This window comes from Triturus cristatus, chromosome 5_2 (assembly GCF_964204655.1).
Source record: "Triturus cristatus chromosome 5_2, aTriCri1.1, whole genome shotgun sequence".
Taxonomy (NCBI): domain Eukaryota; kingdom Metazoa; phylum Chordata; class Amphibia; order Caudata; family Salamandridae; genus Triturus; species Triturus cristatus.
The window spans coordinates 498,969,352-498,995,784 of record NC_140588.1 but is presented as its reverse complement, the minus strand read 5'-3'; the positions used below and the strand labels follow the sequence as shown (position 1 = coordinate 498,995,784).

Genomic DNA, 26,433 nt, shown 5'->3' with positions numbered 1-26,433 from the left:
GGTTCACGATGTTTTTAATTTGGTTTGATAGAGGGGTGAAGGTTGTGACACACGTGATGGTGTTGTCGGCTTCCTTGGTCTTTTCTTCTAGGAGTGCCTGGCGGTTGTTGTTCCTGGCTCGTTTGCATGCACGTTGTATGACCCTGTTAGGGTAATGTCTTTCTTTCAGGTTAGATGTGAGGGAGTCAGCTTGAATGTCATATTCCTGGGTGTCACTGCAATTCCTGCGGATCCGCAGGAACTGTCCAAAGGGCAAATTTTCCCTCAGTGCTTTGGGGTGATGGCTGTGAAAATCAAGAAGGCTGTTACAATCAGTCGTTTTTTTGTAGATGGTAGTTTTGAGTTTACCCCTCTCGAGGGTGATCAGAAGATCCAGGAAAGGGATCTCTTTTACACTCTCCGTCTTAGTAAACCGTAGGTGAGGGTTCAAGTTGTTGATCCATGTGTAGAATTCTTGGCAGGTCTCCGTACCACCCTTCCATAGGATGATCACGTCATCGATATATCGTTTCCACGTGACCATGTTCTCTCTGTAGGGGTTATTCTCCGTGAAGATGTTAATAGCCTCAAAATGCGCCATGTACAGCCCTGCTAGGCTCGGCGCGAATGTGCTCCCCATGCTGGTCCCTTGTATCTGATGGTAAATGGTGGTCTTATACATAAAGAAATTGTTTTTCAGGGCCAGCATGATCAGTTCCGTGATAAAGCTCGCAGGTGTGTTGGTGGGTAAGTCTGTCTCGAGTAAGAGTTGTTCAACTACTTCGATTGTGGCATCTTGTGGAATGTTTGTATATAATGCCTCTACATCTAGAGTTAAGAGGAGGTCGATGGGTTCGGTGTTGTTCTCGTTGATCTCTTGTATCAGGTTCAGGACGTCCCTGGTGTCTTTCAGGTAGGCCGGAGTGGCTTGTACCATAGGTCGAAGGAAAAAATCACTGAATTTGCTCAGTGGTTCCAGTAGCGAGCCTATCCCAGAGACGATCGGTCGTCCTGGTGGTGGAATGATACCCTTGTGTATTTTGGGTAGTAGGTAAAAGTACGGCATCCTGGGGTTCTCGTTAATGAGGAATGCCGCCTCGTGGGCAGTGATCCAGCCCTCATTGGTAGCTTCGTTAATAAGGATACGTATCCGTGATAGAAGTCTCTCGGTGGGGTCAGTCTCCAACTTCTTATAGTATTCGGTTCTCCCGAGTTGTTTGACGCATTCTCTTTCGTAATCCTCTACTGACAGGATGACAGTGGCTCCTCCCTTATCTGCCGGTTTGATAATGATGGTTTCATCCTCGGTGAGTGAATGTACCGCCTCACGGAGTTTCTTGGGTAAGTTGTCAAAGACATGCCGGCTTCTTAGGTTGTTTGCCTCCTTCAGGACTGCTTTTTCAAACGTCAGTACTTCACTCGGGACCATACCCGCTGATGGAGTGAATTTGGAGGGTGGTCTCAGTCCGGTGTCCTGGCGATCAGGGGTGGGGTTGTTGTTAAAAAAGGATTTGATGCGGATCTTGCGGAAGAGTTGTTGTAGTTCCTCATTCATGCGAAAGTTATCCTCCTTGGGGGTGGGTACAAATCCTAAACCCAGTTCCAGGACTGCCGTTTCGTCTGTGTTCAGGAGTCTGTCTGTGAGGTTCACTATCAGGGTCTTGGGAGTGTTGAACTCCTCGTTGTTCTCTGTTGTGTCTCTTGATCTTGCCACTGGACTTGTTTTTGCCCTCTTCTTCTGCCTCTGCCTCGTCCCCTGCCTCTGTTCTGAAAAGGAGGAGGTGCATTGGGGAAGAATGGTTGTTGGTAACCTGGGTGTTGACCCGGAAAAGCTGGAAACCACATCGGGCCTTGTTGTGGGAAAGGTTGGTGTGCATAGCCGTACATCTGTGGTATCGGAGGTGGAGGGAGTAGGCCCGGTTTGTTTGCGTTCCTCCCCCAGCTACTATTGCTGGAATTGCTGTACATCGAACGTCCTGAGTTCGTAGATGTTGTGGAGCCGTCATCTGAGCCAGCATCACTATCTGATGGTTTGTATTCCTCTTTAGTGTATGGGTATATCTTCTCCCTGTCGAATCTTTTAATGTCTTTTTGTAATTTTGCCACTTTTTGTTGTAATAAATAATCCCGATGGTCAGTCATCTCTGCGTTGATTTCTGCTAGACGGGTTTTGTAGGCTGAAATACTGATCCCAGTTTTCAGTCCATTCTCCGCGATATTAATCTTGATAATCAATGCTTCGGAGAGACGTCTAGCGGTACCAATAATCAGAATGAGCCAGTCGCGGGTACATTTCCATGCGATCTGGCTCCATTCTTTGCGGAAAATGAGATCTTCCAAGAAGATTCTTGGTGCCGTGCGGACAACTAGGCCATTGGGTGCAGCATTTGCCCTCAGGTATTCAGTCATAATTGTGCCATGCATGGCAATTTTGACTTGTAGTTTCTTAAGTGATGCCAGGGAGTTCCAGTCACCTTGTGATGATGTGCTGGCCATATTGCCCTCACTATCTAGTAGTGAGGGGGTTCTCAGGATTTCCGCCACGATGTCATCATCAAACCCGAGCCCCAGGTTATCCCCCATGTTATTGGTTGACATTATGTGCACTCAGTTTAGGAAAAAAGAAGAAAGAATTGGAAGGAAGAGTCAGGTCAGGTCCCTCGGCTAAGCTGCCGTGCTAATTATCTGTACATAAAGAAGGAGGGGGGGGGACCGGGAGCTAGTTGTGGTCCAGTGTCTGTGCTCCGTATTATATCTATAGTATTTAAATGGAGACACTGTTCCTAGAGAGACAGAGAGAGATATATAAATGAATGAAGCGAGAAACCTAGGCTGATATTAGGCCCAACTACCTAAGGATTAAGTGGGAATTGGAATAATAACACCCTTCTACGTAGAGAACAACGCTGGGTACATCGCCTCCGGACCAACGAGGTGGGCCTGAACGACGATATACCATGGACTGAACTATAACGCTACATGAGGGTTTGGCAGCGAAATCAGCAGTACACACCCATGACTACCTGACCACGAGGTCTTACAAAACGATATTCATGTCCTGGGTCTCCCCTATCCTGGCGAGACCACCCCCTTTGAGCAACTTCATGATACTAGAGGGTTAAGAATAGGCTTCCCGGGGTCACTTGCCACACAACGACCCCCCGCTCCTTCCTGCCCCCGTTCCCCCCTTCCCCCCACCGTCCTCGATCCCCCCAAGACTCATGTAACAATCATAATACCCTCTCGAGTTCACCATCGACTGTACTTCAGTGGAACTATGAGGCTTTATAAATTATACGATTCATTCTTACTATTACCGCCCTCTCAGTACACTAGATGGGCTTTTTCGAAGCGTTTTTACAATTTACGAGCACCACTCAGCCGGATATACATAAACACTGAGGACTGCATAGACACATAACCATGGCAACAACAACACGTGAGCCGGAACCACTATTTTTGACACACGCATGCGCCCCGCTCATCGGTTTACCTTCTGCACATGCGCGGCGAACACACACTAGCGAGAACACAGCTGCTCCTCGTCTGACGACCGGACACGGACCCCGCCCTAATTAAATCAACACGGGCAGTACTTAAGAAACGCGGGGTGATCCTCGTCTCCATTCCAGGTAGGAGGACGACGGGGGTAGGTGGTAAACGAGGCCACGCCGGAGCAAAACTGTGAGTAAAAATGCACTTATGAGTACTGAGGAAACTGGCTATTTACTTAAATACAGTGTACAAGACAGCTCAGACCAGTCTGGTATCTGTAGGAGTTGGATTGACTAGCAGTTGCCTGTCATTTATTCCCTTGTTCACAGCACTAGAAGGTGTGTACGCTCGTCCCCTAACCTATGGAGCATTATTCTCCGTGCCTTTAGGTGAGTTTTTGTAACATATTGTAGGTAGAATCGTAATGAAAGACCTATAGATTGTATGCCACATGAGTCTGTGGACATCGGGTTCAACCTCTACCACGGTGAGTGCCCGCACATATGGGCGACTCCGGTCGGCTACGGGCTGCCTCCCAGGCCCCCCCCCCCCCCCTTTTTTTCTGGCTCAGGCACCTGTAAGCTTACCGTTGAGACCCCATCACGCCACCACCTGTGAGGGGAGGTGATATCTCTTTGTATATACCTTGATATTGCACTCGTTTTTTGAATTTCTTGAACAGGTGAACATTCTTTAATAGGCAGGATGTTCTCCTTTCTTTTTGTTTCCTCATTTACCTAGGCTGTCTATCCTGGTGCGACCTGACTCTCACATAGAGAGCAGTGCTACTTCGGAGTGCACGCCCGGATAGTATACTGAGGGTAGTATCCCTTAGGGCACATCCACTTTTCACTCTTTTTTGGTCCTGAGGAAGCGCCAGGGATCCTTTTTGGACCATTGGGGCGCGAAACATGTCGACCGCTTGACCACACACTAGTTACCTATTGGTACATTACTTTCTATAAGGTAACACCCAACCTACGGGTCTTTTATTATGTCAAGGGTGCTATTCACATTAAACTTTATCCCAGTAACCCTTAGACATTTTTAGGATACCACTTCACTAACACACTCCATCACCACATATCTTTTTATTAGGACCCAAACCACATACCCGCATGCACCAAACGGCGTTTTCTCTAAAAGATCTCCGCTAAAGTGACCCTTCGGGGGACCCGTAGGGCATTGCAGCGCCGGCCCGACGAGGAGCAAACGCCCAATGATGAAGCATGACATCCTTCGGGGTGTGTGAGGGCAACAAGAGAAACTAAGGAATGCCCCCACCCCCCCCCCACTTAATCCTTAGGTAGTTGGGCCTAATATCAGCCTAGGTTTCTCGCTTCATTCATTTATATATCTCTCTCTGTCTCTCTAGGAACAGTGTCTCCATTTAAATACTATGGATTATGTTCAGTCCCACCACCGACAGGCGTTCGATAAGGATGTGCGGGCAAGACTTCGGTCTGAATGTCCGAGACCTGATCTGGCGGACAAAGTAGCAGAAACCCCCGAGGTGGACCCCTCGATGCTAACCTACCTAAAGAAGTACTCGAAGGACCCCAAGAAGGGCCGTGACATGTCTTGGAGTTCCTGTCAGGACAAATTATTAGATATAGCTGGGCCCCTGACCAAAATTCTTGAGCTTGGCTTTAGGGCCAAAGAGTCTTCTCTCGCCATTGACCCTGACAAGCTGATTGGCTGGGCCCAGAGGGCGGTGTGCCACCTTGGCAATGCCAATTGTGCACTTTCGACAGAACGCCGCCGTTCTATTCTCCTGAAACTAGACCCCTGAACTCTCCACATCTGAATCTGGCCCACTAGTCCAAGGTCTGTTATTTGGACAACCTTTCTTGAAAGAATTAACCAAATTTGTGGCTACCTTCAGTGGGCTAGATAAGGCCCAAGGATCGCTCAAACGGGCTTTCTGCCCGGGTTTTGGCAGGGCCGGACGCTTTGGAGGGCGCTTGTTCGGCCGGGGTTACGGTCAAGGCGCCCCGCGTGGCCAGCAAAGAGGAGGTTATCAAGACAACAATTCCAATACCTCCTCCTTCTATCCCACTCGACGATCACGGAACAGGTTCCGCAAAGGCAGATTTGGTGACAAATCCAGCGGTCAACAAGATTCCGGAAACTCAGGTGAGCCTGATTCCTTGTTCCGAGTGATTTTGGGGGGCAGAGTAGGGTGTTTTCTTAACAGCTGGCGAGAGATCTCTCAGGATGCTTGGGTGTTAGAAACGGTGCAGGGGTACAGAATAGATTTCTACGATTCCGCAACGTCTTCCTTGTGGAGAAGAAAGGGTGTTGATCCAGACTAGTTTTGAACTTAAAAGATTTCAATTCCTGGATCGTTTACAGACACTTGAGGATGGAAGGCACTCATCTTCTGCGCAATCTCCTTCAGGAAGGGGACTGGATGGTCCGGCTGGACCTGAAAATGCGTATTTGTGCATTCCCATTTTCGACCCTCACCGCTGATTCCTGCAGTTTCTGTGGAAAGGGATTTGTTATGAGTACAAGGTTCTCCCGTTCGGCCTAGCGTCGGCACCATGGGGCTTTACGAAGCTTCTTCGACCAGTGGTAGAATCTCTCAGAGCCCGGGGTGTTCGCCTCATCGTCTACCTAGACGACATCATTATCATGGCGACAACCCCCCCGACTAGTAGACTTGCACCTCCATTGGGCGATCAATCTCTTACAGAATCTGGGGTTCATTGTGAATCCACAGAAGTCAATTCCGATTCCAACTCAATCGATCGAGTTCCTAGGCTTCTTAGTCAATTCCCTGACTTGTCAACTCTTACTTCCAATGCAGAAGATCAGAGTTATCAAACGGGAATTGAGGTCTACCATTCACTAGCAGATGATATCCCTGAGGTCCTTAGCCCGAATAGTGGGCTTGCTAGCTTCGTCAATTCAGGCTATCTTCCCTGGCCCCCTTCACTACTGGGCCCTTCAACGGCTCAAGATCCGCCATCTCTAAAAAGGCCTCAGTTACTCAGAACAAATTCCCCTCTCAGAGGAGGCGAGGCTGGAGATGATATGGTGGTTACACCACATGGAGGCCTGGAACGACCGAGCTCTATTCGAATCAGCCCCGGATGTGGTAATCGAATCCGATGCCAGCCTGTGGGGTTGGGGAGCCCGATGCGGCCAGTTGTTGTCCACGGGTGGTCGCCGGAAGAGCTATCTTTACATATCAACTGCCTGGAACTGTTGGCTGGTTCCTTTGCGATCCGATGCTTGTCTCCCCAGAAGACAGATTGTTTTATCCTTCTTTGGATGGACAATATTTCGGCAGTACGTTACGTCAACAAACTGGGCGGTGCGAAGTCCCGAATGTTGGCATAGATTGCCAAGGACTTCTGGCACTTCTGCCTTCAGAACAGAATCTCGGTAGTGGCGGAATATCTTCCGGGCTACAACAACGAAGTGGCAGACTGGCACTCCCGCCATCTGCAAGATTTCAGCGACTGGATGCTGCTCCCCAAGGTATTTCAGAACTTGACACGTCTTTGGGGTCTCTGTCAGATAGACCTATTTGCATCCCGCCTCAACAGACAGGTTCTCAAGTTTTTCAGTTGGAGGCCGGACCCGGAGGCTCTTGCCTCGGATGCATTCCTACAGGAGTGGCCGTCGACCATGTGTTATGCATTTCCCCCGTTCATGATGATTCCCAGGGTTCTAGCACGAACCAGGTCTTACCGAGCAGAACTCATCCTGATCACCCCTTTAAGGAGAGCGCAAGCATGGTTCCTGGTCCTTCTGGGCATGATTTGTGCAGTTCCTATTCTTCTCCCTCGGTTAGGGAACATGTTGCTGGACCCTCTACAGAATCCTCTACAATTAGTGCTATCGGGTCAACTTCCTCTTGTAGCTTGGCGGGTTTCAGGGACAGATGGAAAGTCCCAGGCCTTTCACGAGAAGCTGACAGATTTATCAATGAAGCCTGGTCGGCCAACACCCATGAAAGATATGCTTCCTTTGGAGAAGATGGTGTGATTGGTGCTCTCAACGGGAGGTGGATCCCTCTAAAGCACATGTCTATCTAGTTGTTAATTTTCTGGCTTCAATAGCGTCTTCAGGTTTAGCGTACAGAACAGTCAACAACTTTCGGTCCGCCATCTCAGCTGGTCATGTACCCATGGATGGCAAGCCCCTTGGGGAGCATCCGTTGGTGTGTAAACTGTTAGAGGCGTACGGATGGTTAAGCCCCGTGTCCCAAATACTCACAGTTATGGGATGTCTCCATTGTTCTTAAATTTCTGGAGGCCTGGCCTTCTAATATGTATTTGACCCGGAAACAGCTTTCAGCTAAACTAACAATGCTCTTATGTCTAGTTTCATGTAAACGAGTTTCGGATGTGCGAGCATTGGATTTGGCGGAGCGTAGGTTTTCCCCGGAAAGTGTGACCTTCACCTTATCTGGAAGGACTAAATGTAACACTGCATCTATTTCCTACCCAGCTTTTCCCAATAATTCTAAGCTGTGCATAGTGCAATGTGTTAAAGATTACGAGGTAAGTACAGCAGAATTTTGCGCTGATATGCAAGGTCAATTGTTGATTGCTCTGCAGAAACCCTTTCGCCCAGTGACTCCAGCTACTTTGGCACGATGAATGCGTTGGCTCATGGGCGTAGCGGGTATTGATACTTCCAAGTTTGGAGCACATTCAGCTCGTGGTGCGATGGCCTCTAAGGCCTATTCAGCAGGTGTCAGTCTGTCAGACATTATGAACGCAGCTGACTGGTCTACTGAAAGTACGTTTAAGGCCTTTTATTACAAACCTATTGTGGATGTGTCTTCTGTGGTGGTGGCTAAGCTTTGAACAAGCATAATCGGAGCCTCCGGTCCTGACATAGAATAAAAAATTTACGAACATTCGTGACAAGAATTTTCAATTCTATTAAGGACACGGAGGCGAGGATTATCCCACCCAAAACTGTGATGCATTATATGACATGTTATTAATCAATAATGATATTTATACTGCATATATCTCTTTTCTCCCACCCTTTTTTCGGCATTGTTGGTGTTTTGTCTTTTTGATGATGGATGGCTATTACGGGGTACTCTTTTCCAGGTGCTGATAATATGTAGAGCCTGACTACTCGTGCAGCTGCTGCTGAGTGCTATACAGTTCTTCGTGGTTCCACACTGTTGGAGTTCCTGGGCCGTGTCCCGGTTCGAAAGCGCGGCCCCGTTGGGCCTTCAGTTTGCTGGTTTGGAGAAACTCTCGTCCGCCGGTTGGTCTTCAAGAGCAGATCGCGAATGGACTTAACTGCTATGGTTACAAAGAAAGAGGACACTATGGTTGTGCTGGGTCCTTATATACCATGATACTCTATGGAGGGTCATGTGATTTTTGTTATTGTATTTTCATTGGCTGCTGAGCTTCCGGAGTAAATAAATGAGAAGCATAATCCTCGCCTCCGTGTCCTTAATAGAATTGAAAATTCTTGTCACGAATGTTCGCAAATTTTTAACTCCTCTCTCTCAGACTTGTTTTAGGAGTTTGTCGCTCCATTTTTAGTCTGTATTGATAATTTGTGTGACCCAATCCTTTATTTGCTTGTAACATAGATCAACTCTTTCCGAAATTGATTATCCAGGATGATTTTAGGTTCTTTTTTTTTTTTAAAACAAACTTTATTGGGATTTTCATATGGAGGTACATCGCAATACACATCACATTGAACACTGTGATTATTCAGAAAGTACAGGCTACAATTCGGGCATTGTCTGCCATCTGTACCCATTATAGTGTTGTCCACAATACATTCCAAAATGTCCCAAGACAGCTGGGGAAGCCACCAGTCCATCCCAGTGTTGTGCATTACATTCCTAGCCTACGAACTATTGTATTCAAGGGGAGCTGTGTCCGCTCAACTGTCCCACAACCCCCCAAACCCTCCCGGAACCCACCCTCCGTACCCAACCAAGCCATGAAGAAAACAATCTTAGTCTGGGGGACTCAGAGCATACCCCTGGGGGGGGGGGGGAAGAAGAAGGGTGGGCCGGAGTAGAGACCAACCCCACACCAAGCCCGCGGAAGGGGGAGGAAGGAGGCCGGTCCATGCAGCACGAGAGGGGGACCAAATGGATAAACAAGACGCCCACCATGAAGGGGGGTGGGTCGAGCCCCCCCCGGCGGCAACCATCCCCCAACAGGAAGCGGACACATCCACCTGAAACACCCCACTTCCCAGAACCAAGAGTCATACACACCCTCTCAGCCATAACAACCCACCTCCATCAACAGGAACCACTGCTTATATGGGGGAACTCCGGGGGGGGTAGTCACCACAGCCTCCCCTCCCCCTCCTCCATCTCGCTCTTCAATAGTTCAGCCAGATGTGCCCATTCCAGGGCGATAGGACGCTTGCGCAGCCCCCGAGTCTCCTCACGGTACAGCGCCTCTCGCTCCGCCACCGCCCAACATAACACCTCCTCTCCCCAAGCCTCTACATGTGGCGGCGTGCGGGACTTCCACCGCTGTGTTATCAGGCGCTTTGCCAGCATTAATGCCAGGTTGGCGAAACGGCGCAGCAGCTTTGCTTTCAAGGGGAGCAGTAAAAGGCCCAATAAACAAGCCTCTGCAGTGTCCCAGGAGGGGCGTTCAGCAATCGTGCTTAGGACGTGCGTTATCCTACCCCAGTATCCCCGCAGCGTCGGGCAAAGCCACAGCATGTATACCAGGTCGGCGTCCGGCGCCAGGCAGCGGGGGCAGGTTGCAGCCGCCGCGTTGTACATCCTACTCAGTGTATGGGGGTAAGGTACGCCCTGTGGAGGACAAATAATTGAATAGTTTTCAATCTGCAGTTGCAGGACACTTTTTTAGGATACTCCAAGATATAAGCCCACTCCTTATCACTAAATGCCCGGGACAAATCCGTCTCCCACCGTGTCCGGAGAGCGACCACAGAGACCCGGAGGCCCCGGGAAAGCCAACGAACCAGAAATCGTCCATGACCCATTATGTGGAGGGATCGCAAAAGGTGGAATGTGGAGGGTTCCGCCGGTGTCGCCTGCCAGTACGTCCGAATATATCGAGAGATCGCAGCGTGGAGCAGAAACTGGGTGTCGGGTACCCTGTTAACCCTCACAAAATCTACGTGGGACATCAAGTTGCCCTCTTGGAAAAAGGCCCCTATAGTTTCCACCCCCTGTTGTGTCCATGGCCGTACTTGTCCGGCGCGCAAAACTCCCCGCCTCGTAGGGAGGCCGCACAGCGGCATGTTTGGTGAGTACGGATTTTGGTGTATTTACATGCCCGTGTCCAGTAATGGAGCGCTATCCTCAGCAGGGCCGGTGGGTCCAGTGGCTTAGGGGCGCCGGGGCACAACAGCGCTTGCAAAGCCCCTCGTGCCAATTGGGTCGGGGTATAGCCAATTTCAAACAGGTTTTTACCGGCCAGCCAATAGGCCAACCACTGCAGCTGGCCAGCGATACAGTATGCCCTAAAATCGGGCGCACCCATCCCGCCAGCTCTGTTCGGTAGCCGCATTTTTGCTAACGCGAGCCTATGTCTCCCCGTACCCCAGATCAGCGAAATCAGCAGTGTATCCAGCTCACGAAAGATCCAAGCGGGGTATGCCACCGGGACATTGACGAAATAATAAAGCAGGCGAGGCAACATCACCATCTTGGATATCGTTACCCGCCCTGCTGTGGTGAGGGGCAATGTGTTCCAAAATGCAATTTGGGAGCGTATGGAAGAGATGGTGCGCACCAGATTGCCTGCAATGACATCCGGCACGGATCGAAATATATTAATCCCCAAGCACCTAAAGGTGACCGGCGCCACCCTGAAGGACAAGGGCCCGAAACGGATCTCCGGCGCCACGAACATGCCACTGAAAGAATAGGCTACGGACTTGGAAGCATTAAGGCGTAACCCGGAGATCTCTCTGAAGCGGAGAAAAAGATCCGCCACCTCCCCCATGTCGGACTGGAGATCACGAAAGTACAACAGCATATCGTCTGCGTAAAGCGAGACTGAATGCAAGACTCCCTCCATCAGGATACCATGGGGAACCATGGCTCGCCTGAGAGTTTGGGCTAACGGTTCAAGTGCCAAGACGAACAATATAGGCTATAGTGGGCACCCCTGGCGTGTGTACCCCGGAAGATGGGGTAGGCTGAGGAGATGATCGAGCCTGTTTTCGCCCTGGCCGTGGGGGCGGTGTAGAGCAGCTGGATCCAGGCACATAGCTCTGGGGTAGCACCCATTTTCTTCAATACCTCCAACATATAAGACCAGCTGAGCGTATCGAAGGCCTGCAAAATATCCAGGGATAAACACCCCGCGCCCGCCGGGCGGGGGCCCGAGGCGTGCAAGATGGCATGAAAACGCCTGAGATTCAGCGAGGTACTCCGTCGTGGGACAAAACCACATTGGTCCGTGTGGATCAGTCGCGGAAGGAGTGGGAGTAGGCGGTTAACAAGGAGTTTACTAAGAATTTTATATTCTGTGTTGAGGAGCGATAGGGGATGATTTTAGGTTCTTTATGGATATATAGACTAGCTGGGGTGGCATTTGCTCTAAGGTATAAATAAGGACATTAGAGCCCCCTGCAGGGCAGTGCTAACTTTCTTCTTTAGGCAGTAAGTTTGTCCCGCTCTGATATTTGGTTACTCGCCTTGAAGAGGCTTCTTTCTCCTAAAAGAGGGTGCTGCTATGGCACTATTTCTGCAACTCTATGAATGCCAGGCAGTTTTTTTTCCACCACGTGAGTTTCGGCGATTTAGGGCTTATTTTACTGCTGATCTTGAGCAATTGTAAGTTAAATTAAATACAGACAAAAAGCCTCTGCAACCTACCTGCATGGATGTTCCAGATGAGGCGAACCTCCGTAGGGATGTTTTCTTAAGGAGGCTATCCGATGTACCAGGGCTCCTTTGCCAGCTACTCCATCTTGTGGTATGTGTCCAGGATGGCTTCAGACGTGTTTGAGGCATGGCCAGATAACAGTGACATCTCTTTGATACAGCTTCCTGTAAATTGATAATGCTGCTTTGCCTCACTTCCTGCAAGAGGGTGTCAGACATCAGGACTTGGGCCTTCATTATGAGCTGGCCGGTAACTGGTGTAATATATATTGTGCCCCATAAAATCCGACTCTGCTGTTACGGTTGCCATAATTACCACCCATTTACGAGTTTTCCCTGATCATTGGGAATAACTGGGCATTTTCCTCCTATAAATATCAACATACTTTTTGCAGCGTGAATCTTTCTGGATTCACTATACTGTGCATTATTCCGCGATCTTGTGGTTGGGTCCGGATTCGTAGTCTTTCCTTTGTTTTTTTTTTTTTTTTTTCGTAGCCCAGGTGGGCGTCGACGTACACCATTTGGTGCACCTCCCGTGACGTCGTCGTGCTTCCTGCGGAAGTCCCACCTTTGGGGCGCCATCTTCAGATTCTTTTTTCCGCCGTTGGGTCTGGATCGTCATCGGGAAGCTCCAGAACTACACTCGAAGGAAGAAAAGCGAGTTTCATCGATAGAAACACTAGAAGATATCAGGAAAGGAAAAGATTTCATCAGGAGCGCGAAGAAAGGAGGACCAGCGCCCTTTTCTTCGACGGCCTTGGAGAATGCACGCTCAGAGACCCTGAGCGCAATGGACAAGACGCCATTCAAGTTCTGCCCAAACTGCCACCACAAGTTCGCGCAGAGAGACCAGCATCCGGTCTGCAACCTCTGCCTACCGGTCGATCACCAGAGTATCGACTGCAACGCCTGCTCAGCCTTCGCGCCGAAGACACTCAGGGTGAGAGAGCGGCAGAGAAGGGCCAACGCCAGCATGGATGGCAAGGGGAAGCCCCCGACGCTCTACGCTCTGGGCCTCTCTTCGGACGACGAGGACAACGTCGCCGAGACAGCCGAAAACTTCACGGTCGTAGAGACCGACAAGAAAAAAGAAGACGAGGTAAGAGAATCGTCGAGCGCAAAACAGAAAGTACCTCGACAACACGAGGGTGACTCGAGAAAAGCTGAGTCAAAGTCCACGAAGGGAGCCCCGGCGCCGAAAACTTCGACGGCCAAAGGGGGAACCACGGACAAGAGGCCGAGCGGATCCTTAGATAAGGACTCCCTGGTGCCGAAAGACGCCGAAAGGCAAGGGTCGTCGAAAGCATCCCATGAAACTGGCCGATCGACGCAGAAAGAACGTTCGACGTCGACGCAAGTTTCATCGAAAAGACCCGCGGTCGACGCCGAAAGCATCTCCGAGATGGAAAAAAAGAAGAGGCGGCTCGAGGCCGAAATGGAGAACATCCTTCAAAGAAAGAAGGAGTTCGACGCCAGAATGAAGGAATTCAAGATTCCAACGGTTCCATCAGCGGACGTCGAGGAGGTCGAAGACGAGTTCGACGCCGAAGGGCTGACAAGGGAACTCGAAGAGGAAGAAGAGCCCTATTATGAGGGAGAAGCCGAGGAAGAAGACCAACGGTCGTTCTACGAATCGGCGGCATCTACCAGCAACGACGTCGAATGGCACGATCTCGACACCGAAAACCCGGAGGAGCCCGTGGACACGTACCCTTCGAGGCCTTCACCACCCGACGACATCGGGGTCTACAATATGGTGGTCAGGAGCGCAGCAATGGCCTTCGGCGTCAAACTCGACGAGGAGAAACCGAAAGCCGATTTTCTCGTCGAGACACTGCTCCCCATCCAGACAAGGAGCCAGTTCCTCCCCATGCTACAAAGCGTGATGAATCAGGGGAGAGAAGCCTTTAAGGAACCTGCAACCTGCCGGTCGATCACGCCCAGGACAGAGAAGAAATATAAGCACTCCTCCCTGGACCCCCCTTACATCAAGGGTAGTGTGACAGCTGACTCCATCATAGCCTCCACGGCCAGGAGAAGGCCCAACGTACCAGCAACTTCGGGCCCACCCCCGGATAAGGAGAGCAGGAGGATTGACCTCACAGGAAGAAAGGTCGAGAGGAACGCCGCAATGCACTGGCGCATGGCGAATTCAAATGCACTCCTCAATAGACACCAATACCAGCACTGGGATGAGATGGGGGAGTTAGTAAAGCACCTCCCCGAAGAATACCGGCAGAGAGCGAATCACCTGATAGATGAAGGCAAAAACATCGCCAACTCCTGTATAAAGACGGCGTTGGATGGGGCAGAAACTTCGGCAAGACTCATGGCCATAGGGGTCACAGAGAGGAGGCATGCATGGCTAAGAATCTCGGGATTCAAACCGGAAGTGCAGAACAACATCCTTGGCACCCCCTTCAATGGAGAGACACTGTTCGGAGCAACAGTGGACGACAAGCTCACCCAGCTGAAAAAAGAAAACGAGACGGCGAGGTCCATGGGGGCCCTGCAGCTGAGGGGAATGAGGCGAGGAAATCCCTCGAGAAGACCCTACGGTAGGGGAGGAAGCCAGCAGGGGACGTCGCACCAGGCGTTCCAACAAGGTCAGCAGGGTGAAGGTCACGGACAAGGTCAGCAGAAGCAAAACTGGCAATATCAACCTCGGGGCCAGTCCTTTCGCGGGAGAGGGAACGGACGTGGCCAAAGGAGGAGAGGGGGCGAACAGCCCTCGACGAAGTGACTCAGCACGCAAGAGGACGCCTACCCTCGCCAGGACCCCAAGGGTGAGGCGCAAAAAAGTGTCATCAGGGGGAAGAGAAAATTCAAGAGCCTACGAGCATACGACACCAGTAGGCGGGAGACTGAGGTTCTACCTTCAGGAGTGGCGGCGTATAACCACAGACAAGTGGATACGGAACGTTGTGCAGTACGGGTACTGCGTAGATTTGGAGAAAAGACCTCCAAACAGGAAACCAAGGGGAAGACTGAGATCGGCCCAAGAACTGGCAATACTCAGAGAAGAAACGCGGAAACTCCTGCAAAAGGGAGCCATAGAGACAGTGCCGTTCAGAGAACGCAACAAAGGGGTCTACTCAAACTACTTCGTGGTTCCGAAGGTAGACGGAGACCTCAGACCCATACTAGACCTCCGTTACCTAAACAAGTTCATCAGAACGCAAAGGTTCAAAATGACTTCACTGCAGGAGGTTCTGCCACAAATAAGAGAAGGGGACTTCATGGTCACCGTGGACCTCAAGGATGCCTATCTTCACATCCCAATAAACAGAAGGCACAAGGGCCTGCTAAGATTCAACATCGAACAAGAACACTACCAGTTCACGACCCTGGCCTTCGGATTAAAATCAGCACCAAGGGTCTTTACAAAATGCCTGTCGGCGGTAGCGGCGCACCTACGCAGGCAGGGAATACATGTCTACCCCTACTTGGACGACTGGCTGGTCAAGGCAAACTCACGCGGAAAGTGCGAGAGGCACGCAAAACGCGTAACAGACACCCTCACAAATCTGGGATTCTCGATCCACTGGGGAAAATCATCGATGGAACCGGAGCAGGTGAAGATTTTCCTGGGGGCGAAGATCAACTCCCGCAACAGCACAGTAGTGCCCAGCGAGAGGAGGACAGAGGCTCTACTGAAGGAGGCGAAGCTCTACCAGAAGGGGCGAGCTCTGACAGTGAGGGCTGTGAGCAAGATGATGGGGATGATGGCGTCCTGTATCCAGCTGGTGCCGAATGTACGCCTGCACATGAGACCATTCCAGGAATGGCTACAACAACAATGGTCACAAGCAAAAGGAAGCTGGGAGGATCTAGTGGTTGTTACGCACGCAGTGCAGGAGGAGATAACTTGGTGGAACAGAGACAACATAACAGCAGGGAGAAGCCTGACACCACCAATCCCAACAGTGACCATTACCACGGACGCATCGCAGAAGGGATGGGGAGCGCACATGGACAACCTCAGAGTGAGGGGTCTATGGGCCCCAGCAGATGCGGTCCGCCATATCAACTACCTCGAGTTGAAAACAATCCTGCTAGCCCTGAAGGCATTCCAGAGGCACCTGTTCAACAAGAGGGTGTTGGTCCAAACAGACAACACCACGGCGATGTTCTACATCAACAAACAAGGGGGGACACAGTCGTTCCCGCTCTCGTCCCTAGCTCAGGAGATTTGGAGATGGGCCATTCCTCTCAGGATAGATCTACTGGCAATTCACCTACCGGGGAAGGAGAATGTGGAGGCAGACTGGCTAAGCAGGCAGACCTCAGCATCACACGAGTGGGAGCTCAATGGCCAGGAGACGGAGAAAATCTTCCGGAGATGGGGGACTCCCACAATAGACCTTTTTGCAACACGCCACAATGCAAAATGCCAAAGCTTCGCGTCCAGGCAACCAGATCAGCTATCCAAGGGAAATGCCCTATGGATAAGCTGGTCGAGGACATTTGCCTACGCCTTTCCACCGATACCCCTGTTGCACAGAGTGCTCGACAAGTGCAGAACCAGCAACATGACCCTGATCCTGGTGGCTCCGCAGTGGGCGAGGCAGACATGGTTCTCACAAATTCAAGAAATGGCACAAGGCAACCCATACAGGTTCGAGAGGAGGAAGGACCTGCTCTCAATGCAAAACGGAGAGGTCCTGCACCCAGAGCCAGAGACCCTCAACCTGGCGGCATGGCTCCTGAAGACCTAGAGTTCGCACACCTAAGATTGCCGCGGAGCACGATGCGAGTGCTACGGGAGGCAAGGAAACCAACTACACGAAAATGCTACAGCGCAAAATGGAAGAGGTTCACTGTGTGGTGCCGGAAAAAGGGCCTGCAAAACAGAATGACAAGAGACTCAACAGTACTGAGGTACCTCACACACCTTCTAAGGAGTAACCTCTGCTCGAGCTCACTAAGGGTACACCTAGCGGCCATCGTGGCCTACACCAGAGGTGAAAAAGGTGGAAGTTTCTTCAGCTCGCAGGTGGTGAGGAGATTCATGGAGGGAGCCAAAAGGATGGCCCCCCCGAAAAGGTTGCCGCCGCCGGCATGGAATCTGAATGTGGTCCTGACTGAGCTCATGAAGGCACCGTTTGAACCCATTCACAAGGCAACACTGCAGATGTTGACTATGAAAACAGCCTTTCTGGTGGCCATAACCTCACTACGCAGGGTGAGCGAGCTTCAAGCACTAACGCTGCAGGAACCCTACATTCAGATTCACAAAGATAGAATAGTCCTGAGAACTGACCCACACTTCATGCCCAAGGTAGTGTCGGCGTTCCACATAAATCAGGCTATCCAGATACCAAGTTTCTTCCAAAACCCGACTACAAACGCAGAAAAGGCACTGCACACCCTCGATGCCAGAAGGGCGGTGATGCACTACATTGAGAGAACCAAGGAACTCAGGAAGTCGAAACAGCTGTTCGTGTCCTTTGCTACTAGCTTCTTGGGTAGACCAGTGACTAAGGGCACCATCGCAAGGTGGATTGCCCTCACTATTCAATTCTGCCACAAACAGGCTGGACAGGAGCTAGCGGAGGGGCCGCAGGCTCACTCCACAAGGAAGAAAGGGGCCACCGTGGCCTTCCTGGCGAACACGCCCATCCAGGACATATGCCTCGCGGCAACTTGGGCATCTGTGCACACGTTCACGAAACACTACTGCGTGGACATTCAGATGAACAAGGAAGCACAGGTTGGACAGAAGGTGCTTCAGCACATTTTCAACGACCAACGCTCATCTACCACCCAGCCGCCACAGAACTAGGAAAACCGCTACAAAATCGATGCACAGCATAGTGAATCCAGAAAGATTCACGCTGCAAAACGAATAGTTTCTTACCTGTCGGTGTAGTTTTGCAGCTTGAAGATCTTTCTGGATTCACTAGCGAACCCACCCACCTCCGCCAGGAAGATGAGGCTGGAGGAAGAGGGGGTAAAATGGAAAAGATCAAACAAATACAAACATACAGATAAAGGGACAAGAAGGATTAAACAATCGCCTAGGGTTAAAAAAAAAAAAAAAAAAAAAAAAGAGGAAAGGAAAAAAGAACCCGAAGATGGCGCCCCAAAGGTGGGACTTCCGCAGGAAGCACGACGACGTCACGGGAGGTACACCAAATGGTGTACGTCGACGCCCACCTGGGCTACGAAAAAACAAAAAAAAAAACAAAGGAAAGACTACGAATCCGGACCCAACCACAAGATCGCGGAATAATGCACAGTATAGTGAATCCAGAAAGATCTTCAAGCTGCAAAACTACACCGACAGGTAAGAAACTATTCGTTACCAGCCAAAATGTATCGGGGTATATGATTGTTAGACCTGGCACCATTGGCGTGGGTCTCCCTTCCATTTTTTGCTGTTGCCTCATATGTTTTTGCTGGTTTTAGATGCTTTGGGCACTGTGCCACTTCTAATCGGGTGCGTGCATCAATGCAAAATGATCCCAATTGAAAAGGGTGTATTATCAGGCTGAGAACATTGGAGTAGCCGTTTTGGAACATCTATACTGGGGTTTAGCCAATAACCTATAGATCATTCTCAAGATAGGACGGTATAAGAATTGATAATTGCAAGCTTGGACAGAACCAACTATACTTCCATTTGAACCCCAGGAATCATATGAAGAATATTGGTCTTTATAATATTGACCAAGGTTTTTATTTGGTTATATTTGGTTATATTAATAAGTTTTTTTAATCAACGCAAGAGAGTCCATCATGTTGTCTTGATAAAGATGGAAATATTTTAAAACCATCGAAACGCGTCGACGCCTTTTTAACCACATAATCCGTGAACACAGGCGACAGAACGAGTTCAAAACCATAAAAACACCAAGTTCTACGCCGAAATTAGTGTGATATCACGGATATGTAAAGTCTAATGACATACTTTGTTTGTCTATTTTTTACTCTCTTCCTTTTAGTATGTATTGTCCATGTTTTTTTGTGAGTCTGTTATAATTATGTACTGTTTATGTGAATATTGCCAGATACAATGTTAATTACTATTGTGTTATCACATGTGAGATTTTGTGAATAAATCTTATGTTTACATATTTTGGTTTTTGGATACATTTATTGTTTTTAACTTACCTGTTGACTATACATGGTCCAATCGTCTCTAGCTTTAGTTAGTTATAAGGGTTGGTTCGCTAGCACAACAGAGGGTTGAGCAAATAGATTGATGTAACTTTGACCAGAAGATTGTTTCCTTTTCACTTCTAATCAGTGCCACAGTGCAAGGGCTCCCTATTGTAAATTGATGTATGGATTAGTGACTCCATGATTGGATTATTTGATTTACTGCTCAGACTCTAGTACAGTGCACCGTGGGAGCCCTGGGCTTGTAAATCAAATGCTGCTAGTGGGCCAGCAGCACTGGTTGTGTCACCTACCAAAGCAGCCTGTATAGTGTGTCTCAGGCCTGCCATTGCAGAGCCTATGTGCAGTCTAGTACTGCCATGCTGACTGGCCAAGTGCACCCACTTACCAGAACCTAAACCATCCCTTCATATCAGACACCCCTAAGGTAGGCCCATGGGCAGGGTGAATTGTAAGTAAAATGTAGGACATGCCCTGGTGTGTGTGACATGTCCTAATAGTGAATTACAGCCATTTTGGTTTTTCACAATACACCTTATAATCCTAACTGACCTAGGGAACATGGTAGAAATTCGAGTTTAGTATGCCTGAACTCAGAATGATAAAATACATCTTTTAGTGAAGTTGGTTTTAACATTCTGTGTTTGAAAACACCACTTTTAGAAAGTAGGTATTTTCTTGCCTAACTATCCAAGCCTGCCTCTGCTAGGTTGTGTATTCCTTGTCTGGAGTTTGAGTGACAGGGGCTGGGGGGTTCCAGGAGACAGGGTGACTCAGCACAAGGCTAAATTGAGAGATCTGCATGTAGAGTGGTGGGAGGGATTGCACCTAGGACCTGAATAGGGCTGTGCCTGCCTTCCACAATGCTGGCTCCACCTCCTGTGGTGCATCTGATGTCCCTGGCCCACACTGTCAAAGGAAAGAAGGAGTCCTGTAAACTAAGTGCTCCAAGACTGACCAGAACTGGTTTGGACTAGGCAAGGCCTCTGCCTTCAGAGAACAAAGAGAATATGAGTATAAATACTGGGCCCAGACCCCCAGACTTTAGATCACTTTTGGGAAACAAGAAGAACCTTTGCTGTGGAGAGGAACCAGAGAGAGAGACTGCAGGGGGAGACTATCCCTATGTTGTGTGCTGTTTGAGGATTGGCCTGAAGTGGTTACCTGATTGCCAAAGAAAGGAGAAAGGACTTTGTGCTACTTTCATCAACTTGTAAGAAGATCTCCAAGGGCTTGAACTAGAGCTTGCCTCCTGCCTGAAGTCTCAGGGATACAAGACTTCACCAACCAGCTCCCCTGAGTTCCCTTGCTGGGAATCTGAAGTGCCTGCTGTTGAGCTGGGTCTTTTGAGAGACTGCGTGTCGCTCGGAGCTGGAAGCGCGACTCAAGACGAAAAAGCGTGTCGCCGCTGCAGCAGTTGTCGCCGCATCGCTGAGAAAGCGTGCCGCCGCTGTTGCCATCTCATCGCCGAAGCACCTCGCATCACTGGAGAAGAGTGTCACTGCTGCAGTAGCAGTCGTTGCATCGCTGAGGAAGCGTGCCGCCGCTGCCGCCATCGCCAAAGCGCCCCGCATCACTGGAGAAGAGTGTCGCCGTCGCAGCAGACGCTGTCGCATCACCAGAGAAGCGTGTCGCAGGGCCTGTCGCGGCTCAAGAAGATTCACCGAGTCGCCACACGGCCGTTGGGCGTGCACACATCACCCCTTCATTGTCGCAACATCAAGAAGACACCATTTTTGTTCATTGCATCGGGTCGTCCTCGCATCGCGGCATTGCTCGTCTCATCGACACAGAAGCACAGTAAGAAACCGACGCATCACCTCCGCATGCGGTGAAGAACTGACCCATCACCTCCTCTCCGGTAAGGAACCGACGCATCACCGTCCCCTACGCAGCAGTAGGGAACCGACGCATCACCTCCCCCGAAGCAAGGAACTGACGCATCACCGTTCTTGCGTGTAAGGAACCGACGCATCACCTTCCCTGCAACTCTTTTGTTTGTATTGCGTTACGCATCCAAAGGTACATTGAACGCTAAGTGTCGCATTTACCATTTAAAGAGAACTAAGCTATTTCTACCATTTTTAAAGTACAGTATTGTGGATTTTTGTCGTTTGTAGTCTTGTGTTAAGCCTATATAAAGATACTTATGTTTTTATAATACAACCTGTGTGGTGTCCATCTGTAGTGTTGTCACTGTATTACTGTACGTGTTCACAAATGCTTTACACACTGCCTCTGAAATAAGCCTGTCTGCTCATGCCACGCTACCAAGGGGGTGAGCAGGTGTTATTTTAGGAGTGTATCCCCTTACCCTGACTAGACGCAAGGGCCCCTATTTGGTCAAAGGTATCTACCTCTGCCAACTAGAGACCCCCCAACTCTAACAATGATATTTAGCGCAATACTCAGGATTCCTATATGTGTTATTACTGGATTAATTTAATGGCCAGTTTGTTATGAGTGTTTTAGAGGCTAGTGGTTTTTAAATCTAAGAAGTTGATAGCTAAGAGGATAAATTTTAATACAAAGCAAACCTCTCGCACTGGTTACTGCAACCACCCAAAACTGCACCAAATTCAATGCCTGGAAGAGTATAATAATCCATACTTGTAAGGCGTGAACATATCACCCCTTAAGGTTTCAAGGCGCTGATGGCCATCGGTGAGATTAAGTGAGCTATTGCCCAGGGTCACATGATGCTGAGCTGGGTTGCCGCCGGGATCGAACCGTGACCCCCGCGCTCCGCAGTCAGCACCTCTCCCAGTATACGTTTTTTTTTTTTTTTTTTAAAACCTTTATTGACATTTCAATCAATTACACATATGGGCCTACAACCCCCGGGGCCGGCCGCTAAACAATCAGAATAACAGAAAGCAGGTCTATCACAGTCAGTACCTCGGGGAGCAGAATCTCGACGCTAGCATTCTCTCAGTCTCTGAACAGCCCAAGTAGGAGACCAGGATAATAAAGGTTTACATTTTATAATAGAAAAGGATGGAAGGATCAGGTGCCAAACAGTTTCCCAGCAGCGAAAAATGGCAGGCAGAACGATGAACGTAAACAATACACAGCAGTCTATCTAAGCAATGGCGCTGAAACAAGAAGTTCAGGATGTAGAGGAATGACACGGCCATTTGCGCCTGCAACCCCTTGCCCCAAGACCCAGGAAACTCCACGGAAATTATGGCACTCCGGAAACAGCAGTGATTAACAACAAAGGAGTACTACCATGCTGATCCCAGAAAAAGACAAAGAAGAATAAGAGAAGAAAAGGAGGCCATAGAAAAAAGAGATGAAAGACTAAAGGATCCCCCCCCCCCAACCCCCCACCCTGCACCTCTGCAGATGAGTACGGCCCCCCCCCCCAGCAGTGTGCCTGTCGCCCCGGAACCAGACCCGAAATATAGAAGAAACAGAGAAAAGAAGTGGGAAAAGAGCCCCCACCAGACGGGGGGGTAGAGAGAGTATTAATAAACTGGAGGAGGGCCTGCAAAACACGCCCCCGGCTTCTCCCTCCCGCACCACACGGTTTCCCATAAAGCACACAATAAAGAACACAAAATCGACCCTGTCAAAGAGGAGTAAGGAGCATTACGCACTTGGTACACTAACAGTTATGCCGTGAGAGCACACAACTCCCGAGCCCGCCCGCCTAGTAGGTGACCACCTCGGAAGGGCCAGCATCATCCTTGGCCACTCTTTGCAAACCCACCCATGCATACCCCTCGTCCCAGTGCCATGTCCAATGTTACCAGGAAGAGAAGTGTCCAATAAAACTCAGGAAGCGACACACACAGGTAGGGTAGAGGGCTCTGAAGATCGACACAGTCAGCTCTAGGGAGGATCGTCTTTCCCGATGTCGAGCCAGGATTTACACTGCACACCAGGCCCAGGAAGGCGGAATCAGCCAGGGCGGGCGACCGTTGCTTGGACGTTGCCTGGGTCGTCGGAGACCGCGCACGGGACAAGGCCACCACCCCCCACTCAAGTCCGAAACCTCCGGGACAGACCAAATCCACAGCCAGCTGATCACACGTTAATATACTGTCCGGAGAGTCCAGGCGTGCACTATTCACAGGGGCGGCCACGACACTGTCCCCCCGTGCGCGGCGTGAGAAGTCCCAGTGTACCTGGGGATAGGCAGGCGGCAACTGTTCCGACGCTGATGTCACTCCATCGAGCTTGCTCCCCAACACCCAGGCTCCGTGAATCAGGGTGGAGTGAAGGGCACCGAGAGCCTCGAGAAGGTCACCGTACCCCAGTACAGCTCCCGGCGCTCGCTCCGCTACGCTCCTCAGAGTCGCACCCTCCCAATCCTGCTGCAACCCGGTGTACAGGATGGTGGACTCCGGCATACCAAAATGGCCGCTGGGTAGGTCCATCCCAGATCGGGGCCGGGGCTCAGACACAAGCGCCTCGGGTTCCATGGCACTGGTAACTGGGTTCCGAGGGCAGGCAAACAATGTGTCCGGTGTGTGGTCACGGGCCACGGTCGTCCCCACCACGGACCAGCGCCCGCGAAAATCCGGGAGCAGCCCGCAAGAATCGGGACAAGTTACGGGCGGCGTCCGGGCAGCTCACCGGCGAAGGCTGAAGCAATCACCGGAGAGTCTTGGAGTTGCCACCACGGGCACGCACTCGTTCAGCTACGCTTAGTGGTAGGAGCGACCACGGCGAAGCGCAGTCCGACATTCGCACCACTCCGGCAGTCCGACCACACCCAGTCACCAAGGGCCGTTGTTGTTGCACTGCCGCCCGGCCACGGCGTTCACTCGAGGTCCCGGCTCCGGGGCTGCACAGGCCGCAAACTTCAGACGGACATTTCTCCGGCGGTACCGCTGCCAGAAACTTCGGGGTCACACGGCCGGTTGCCGCTCGCGTTCACCAACCCGGGTAGATGGCGCAGGCTAAGGATCTCGTGCAGGATATCTGTGCGGGGTGCGGAGGTTCACGGAGCCGGGAGCCTACGCTGCCGTCCCGGTCGCCATCTTGGCTCCTCCCCAGTATACGTTTTTTGACACAAATCAGGTTCTGTTTTAGGTGCTTTCCTACCCCTAGGATGGGTAGGTGTCTACAGATGGGTACATGCAGGAAACAGGACGAGGCATATTTATGTTTGGGGTACACTCGACGACATGTAACTTTTTTTTCTCAGGTGCTCTTTTGAAAAACATGAACCTTTCTGACTGATCTGTTGAGTAATTTTTCCAGAACTGTTATGATTAAACCGTTTGGTTATGTGGCATAGCTGGTGGTAAGCGAGTCTGGGTCAAGGCTAATACTTGCCTCAGAGCTTGATATAAAATGTAAATTATACGTTAGACTGATGCCTACATTTTTAGGTTTGTGTGTTGAACCATTTTAGTCAGGTTACATTTTTGGTTTGTTACTTTTCAGTTCATGAAATGTTAAGCAAGTTGGCATATTTGTATTGAGTCTTTCCATGTATTTATAGTGTGAACAGATTCTGGAAACACCACAGCTAAGGAATAAATGCTAATGATAAAACAAAACTTAATTGCCGGACACCATCATCAGGACGTATACCGATATAATATCAAACCACATTATCTGAATTAATAATAAAATAATATTAAATTACAGGAGGCGATTTCCCAGATAAAGCGAAATGGGTACACAGTCTGTTTTCTGCCTTTTACATATTGTAATTGGCCGGAATCTTAGCTTGCTTAAACTAAATCTAAAATGGCTCCATTAATATGGGAAGTACTCGTAGAATAATACATTGCAGAAGGGTGGGATTATGAATATTGATCAAGTGTATTGTGCCAGGGTTTACTGAAGCACACATTCACAATATTGTTCTTTCGTTTTTGACAGTGGAACTGAACTACTTCATCTGGCTGTGCTACATCCTCGAAAGTTATGTGTTTATTCAGTCTCAGGTAAAAATCAACGTGCATTAATTTTTGTGTGCAACAGGCTTTTTTATGTGTCTTCTCCTTGTGTTTAAGATTGCTTGTATTGTTAGACACAAAGCGGGGATGTGGAGGGAATTATCCACTTCAGTCAGCAACATATGCTTTTATAAATAGCTGAACAGCATGAAATTAGACACAATACTATGAGACCCCTGCCAGGAGTATTGTCATGTTTGTGCCAACACCGGGGTCCGGAGTGTTAGGGTTATGAGAAATTGTAAGCACGTTCCTGAGTAGGATAGTGTCACTCGTGTTGGACTCTGAATAAAGATCAGTTCATCTTTTTTAGTAAAGTAATCCAAACAAAGGTGGTTCTGAGGTCGATTAAATTTATTAAACCTTTTTCTTCAGTAGTCTCATAGAATTGTATGCATTCTGTTTGTTCTGTATAACATTATGTCTGAATGCCCAATGCATTTCGGGCTGTCAGAGCCCTTCTTCAGAGGCAATACTCTGAAAGGAAAAAACCAGGAATCAGCCTGGGTCTTCGAACTATTTAGCTTTAAATTGACTGTAAATTAAAAATCATAAGGTTGTGTGAAGTGGTGGGACGCTAGGTGGCGCGCTAGCGCATGGTTGCCTCTGAGTAAGGCTCCCCGCAGTCCGGTGACATTATCCGTCTGAATTATCCTTTAGCGGTGGCTGGGAGAGCTGAAATTGCACACAACGGTCGTATGGGAGGTCTGCTGCTGGCGAGCGAAGTTTGGAGGAAATCGGTGCATCGCCTGAGTCGGTAGCAGCTCCGGCAGATCAGCCGGACCGACTGACTGGGGCCTGTGGAGCATATCGCCGGCGGAGAAGTCTGGGACAGAGCGTGGCCGCGATAACGGCTGAAGCCCTCAAGAGCGCGGACGGAGACAGCCGAGCCCGGGGACGAGACGAGTGAGTGGCGGACGCTGCGAGCCCACTTGCGCGGAGATACTGCGAGACACGGGAGGCGGAGGAGCCTTCTTCCCCCCCCCCCCCAATTGGGAGGACTGCGGTGCTCAAAGCGGCTGGCGCTGTTGAGGAGAGGATCGTGACTGCCCAGGAGTTGCCGTGCTCGGCCTGATGCTA

General features: G+C 50.0%; 1 protein-coding gene across 2 annotated transcripts in view; it reads left to right on the top strand.

The window, feature by feature from the left end:
• BBS9 (Bardet-Biedl syndrome 9) overlaps window positions 1–26,433 on the top strand; it is a 1,933,935-nt gene that overhangs the window by 99,232 nt on the left and 1,808,270 nt on the right. For both annotated transcript variants that reach the window (XM_085607489.1, XM_085607490.1), the window contains exon 4: window positions 25,277–25,341. In XM_085607489.1, the coding sequence (XP_085463615.1) occupies window positions 25,277–25,341 (65 nt within the window). The remainder of the gene's footprint in view (window positions 1–25,276; window positions 25,342–26,433) is intronic.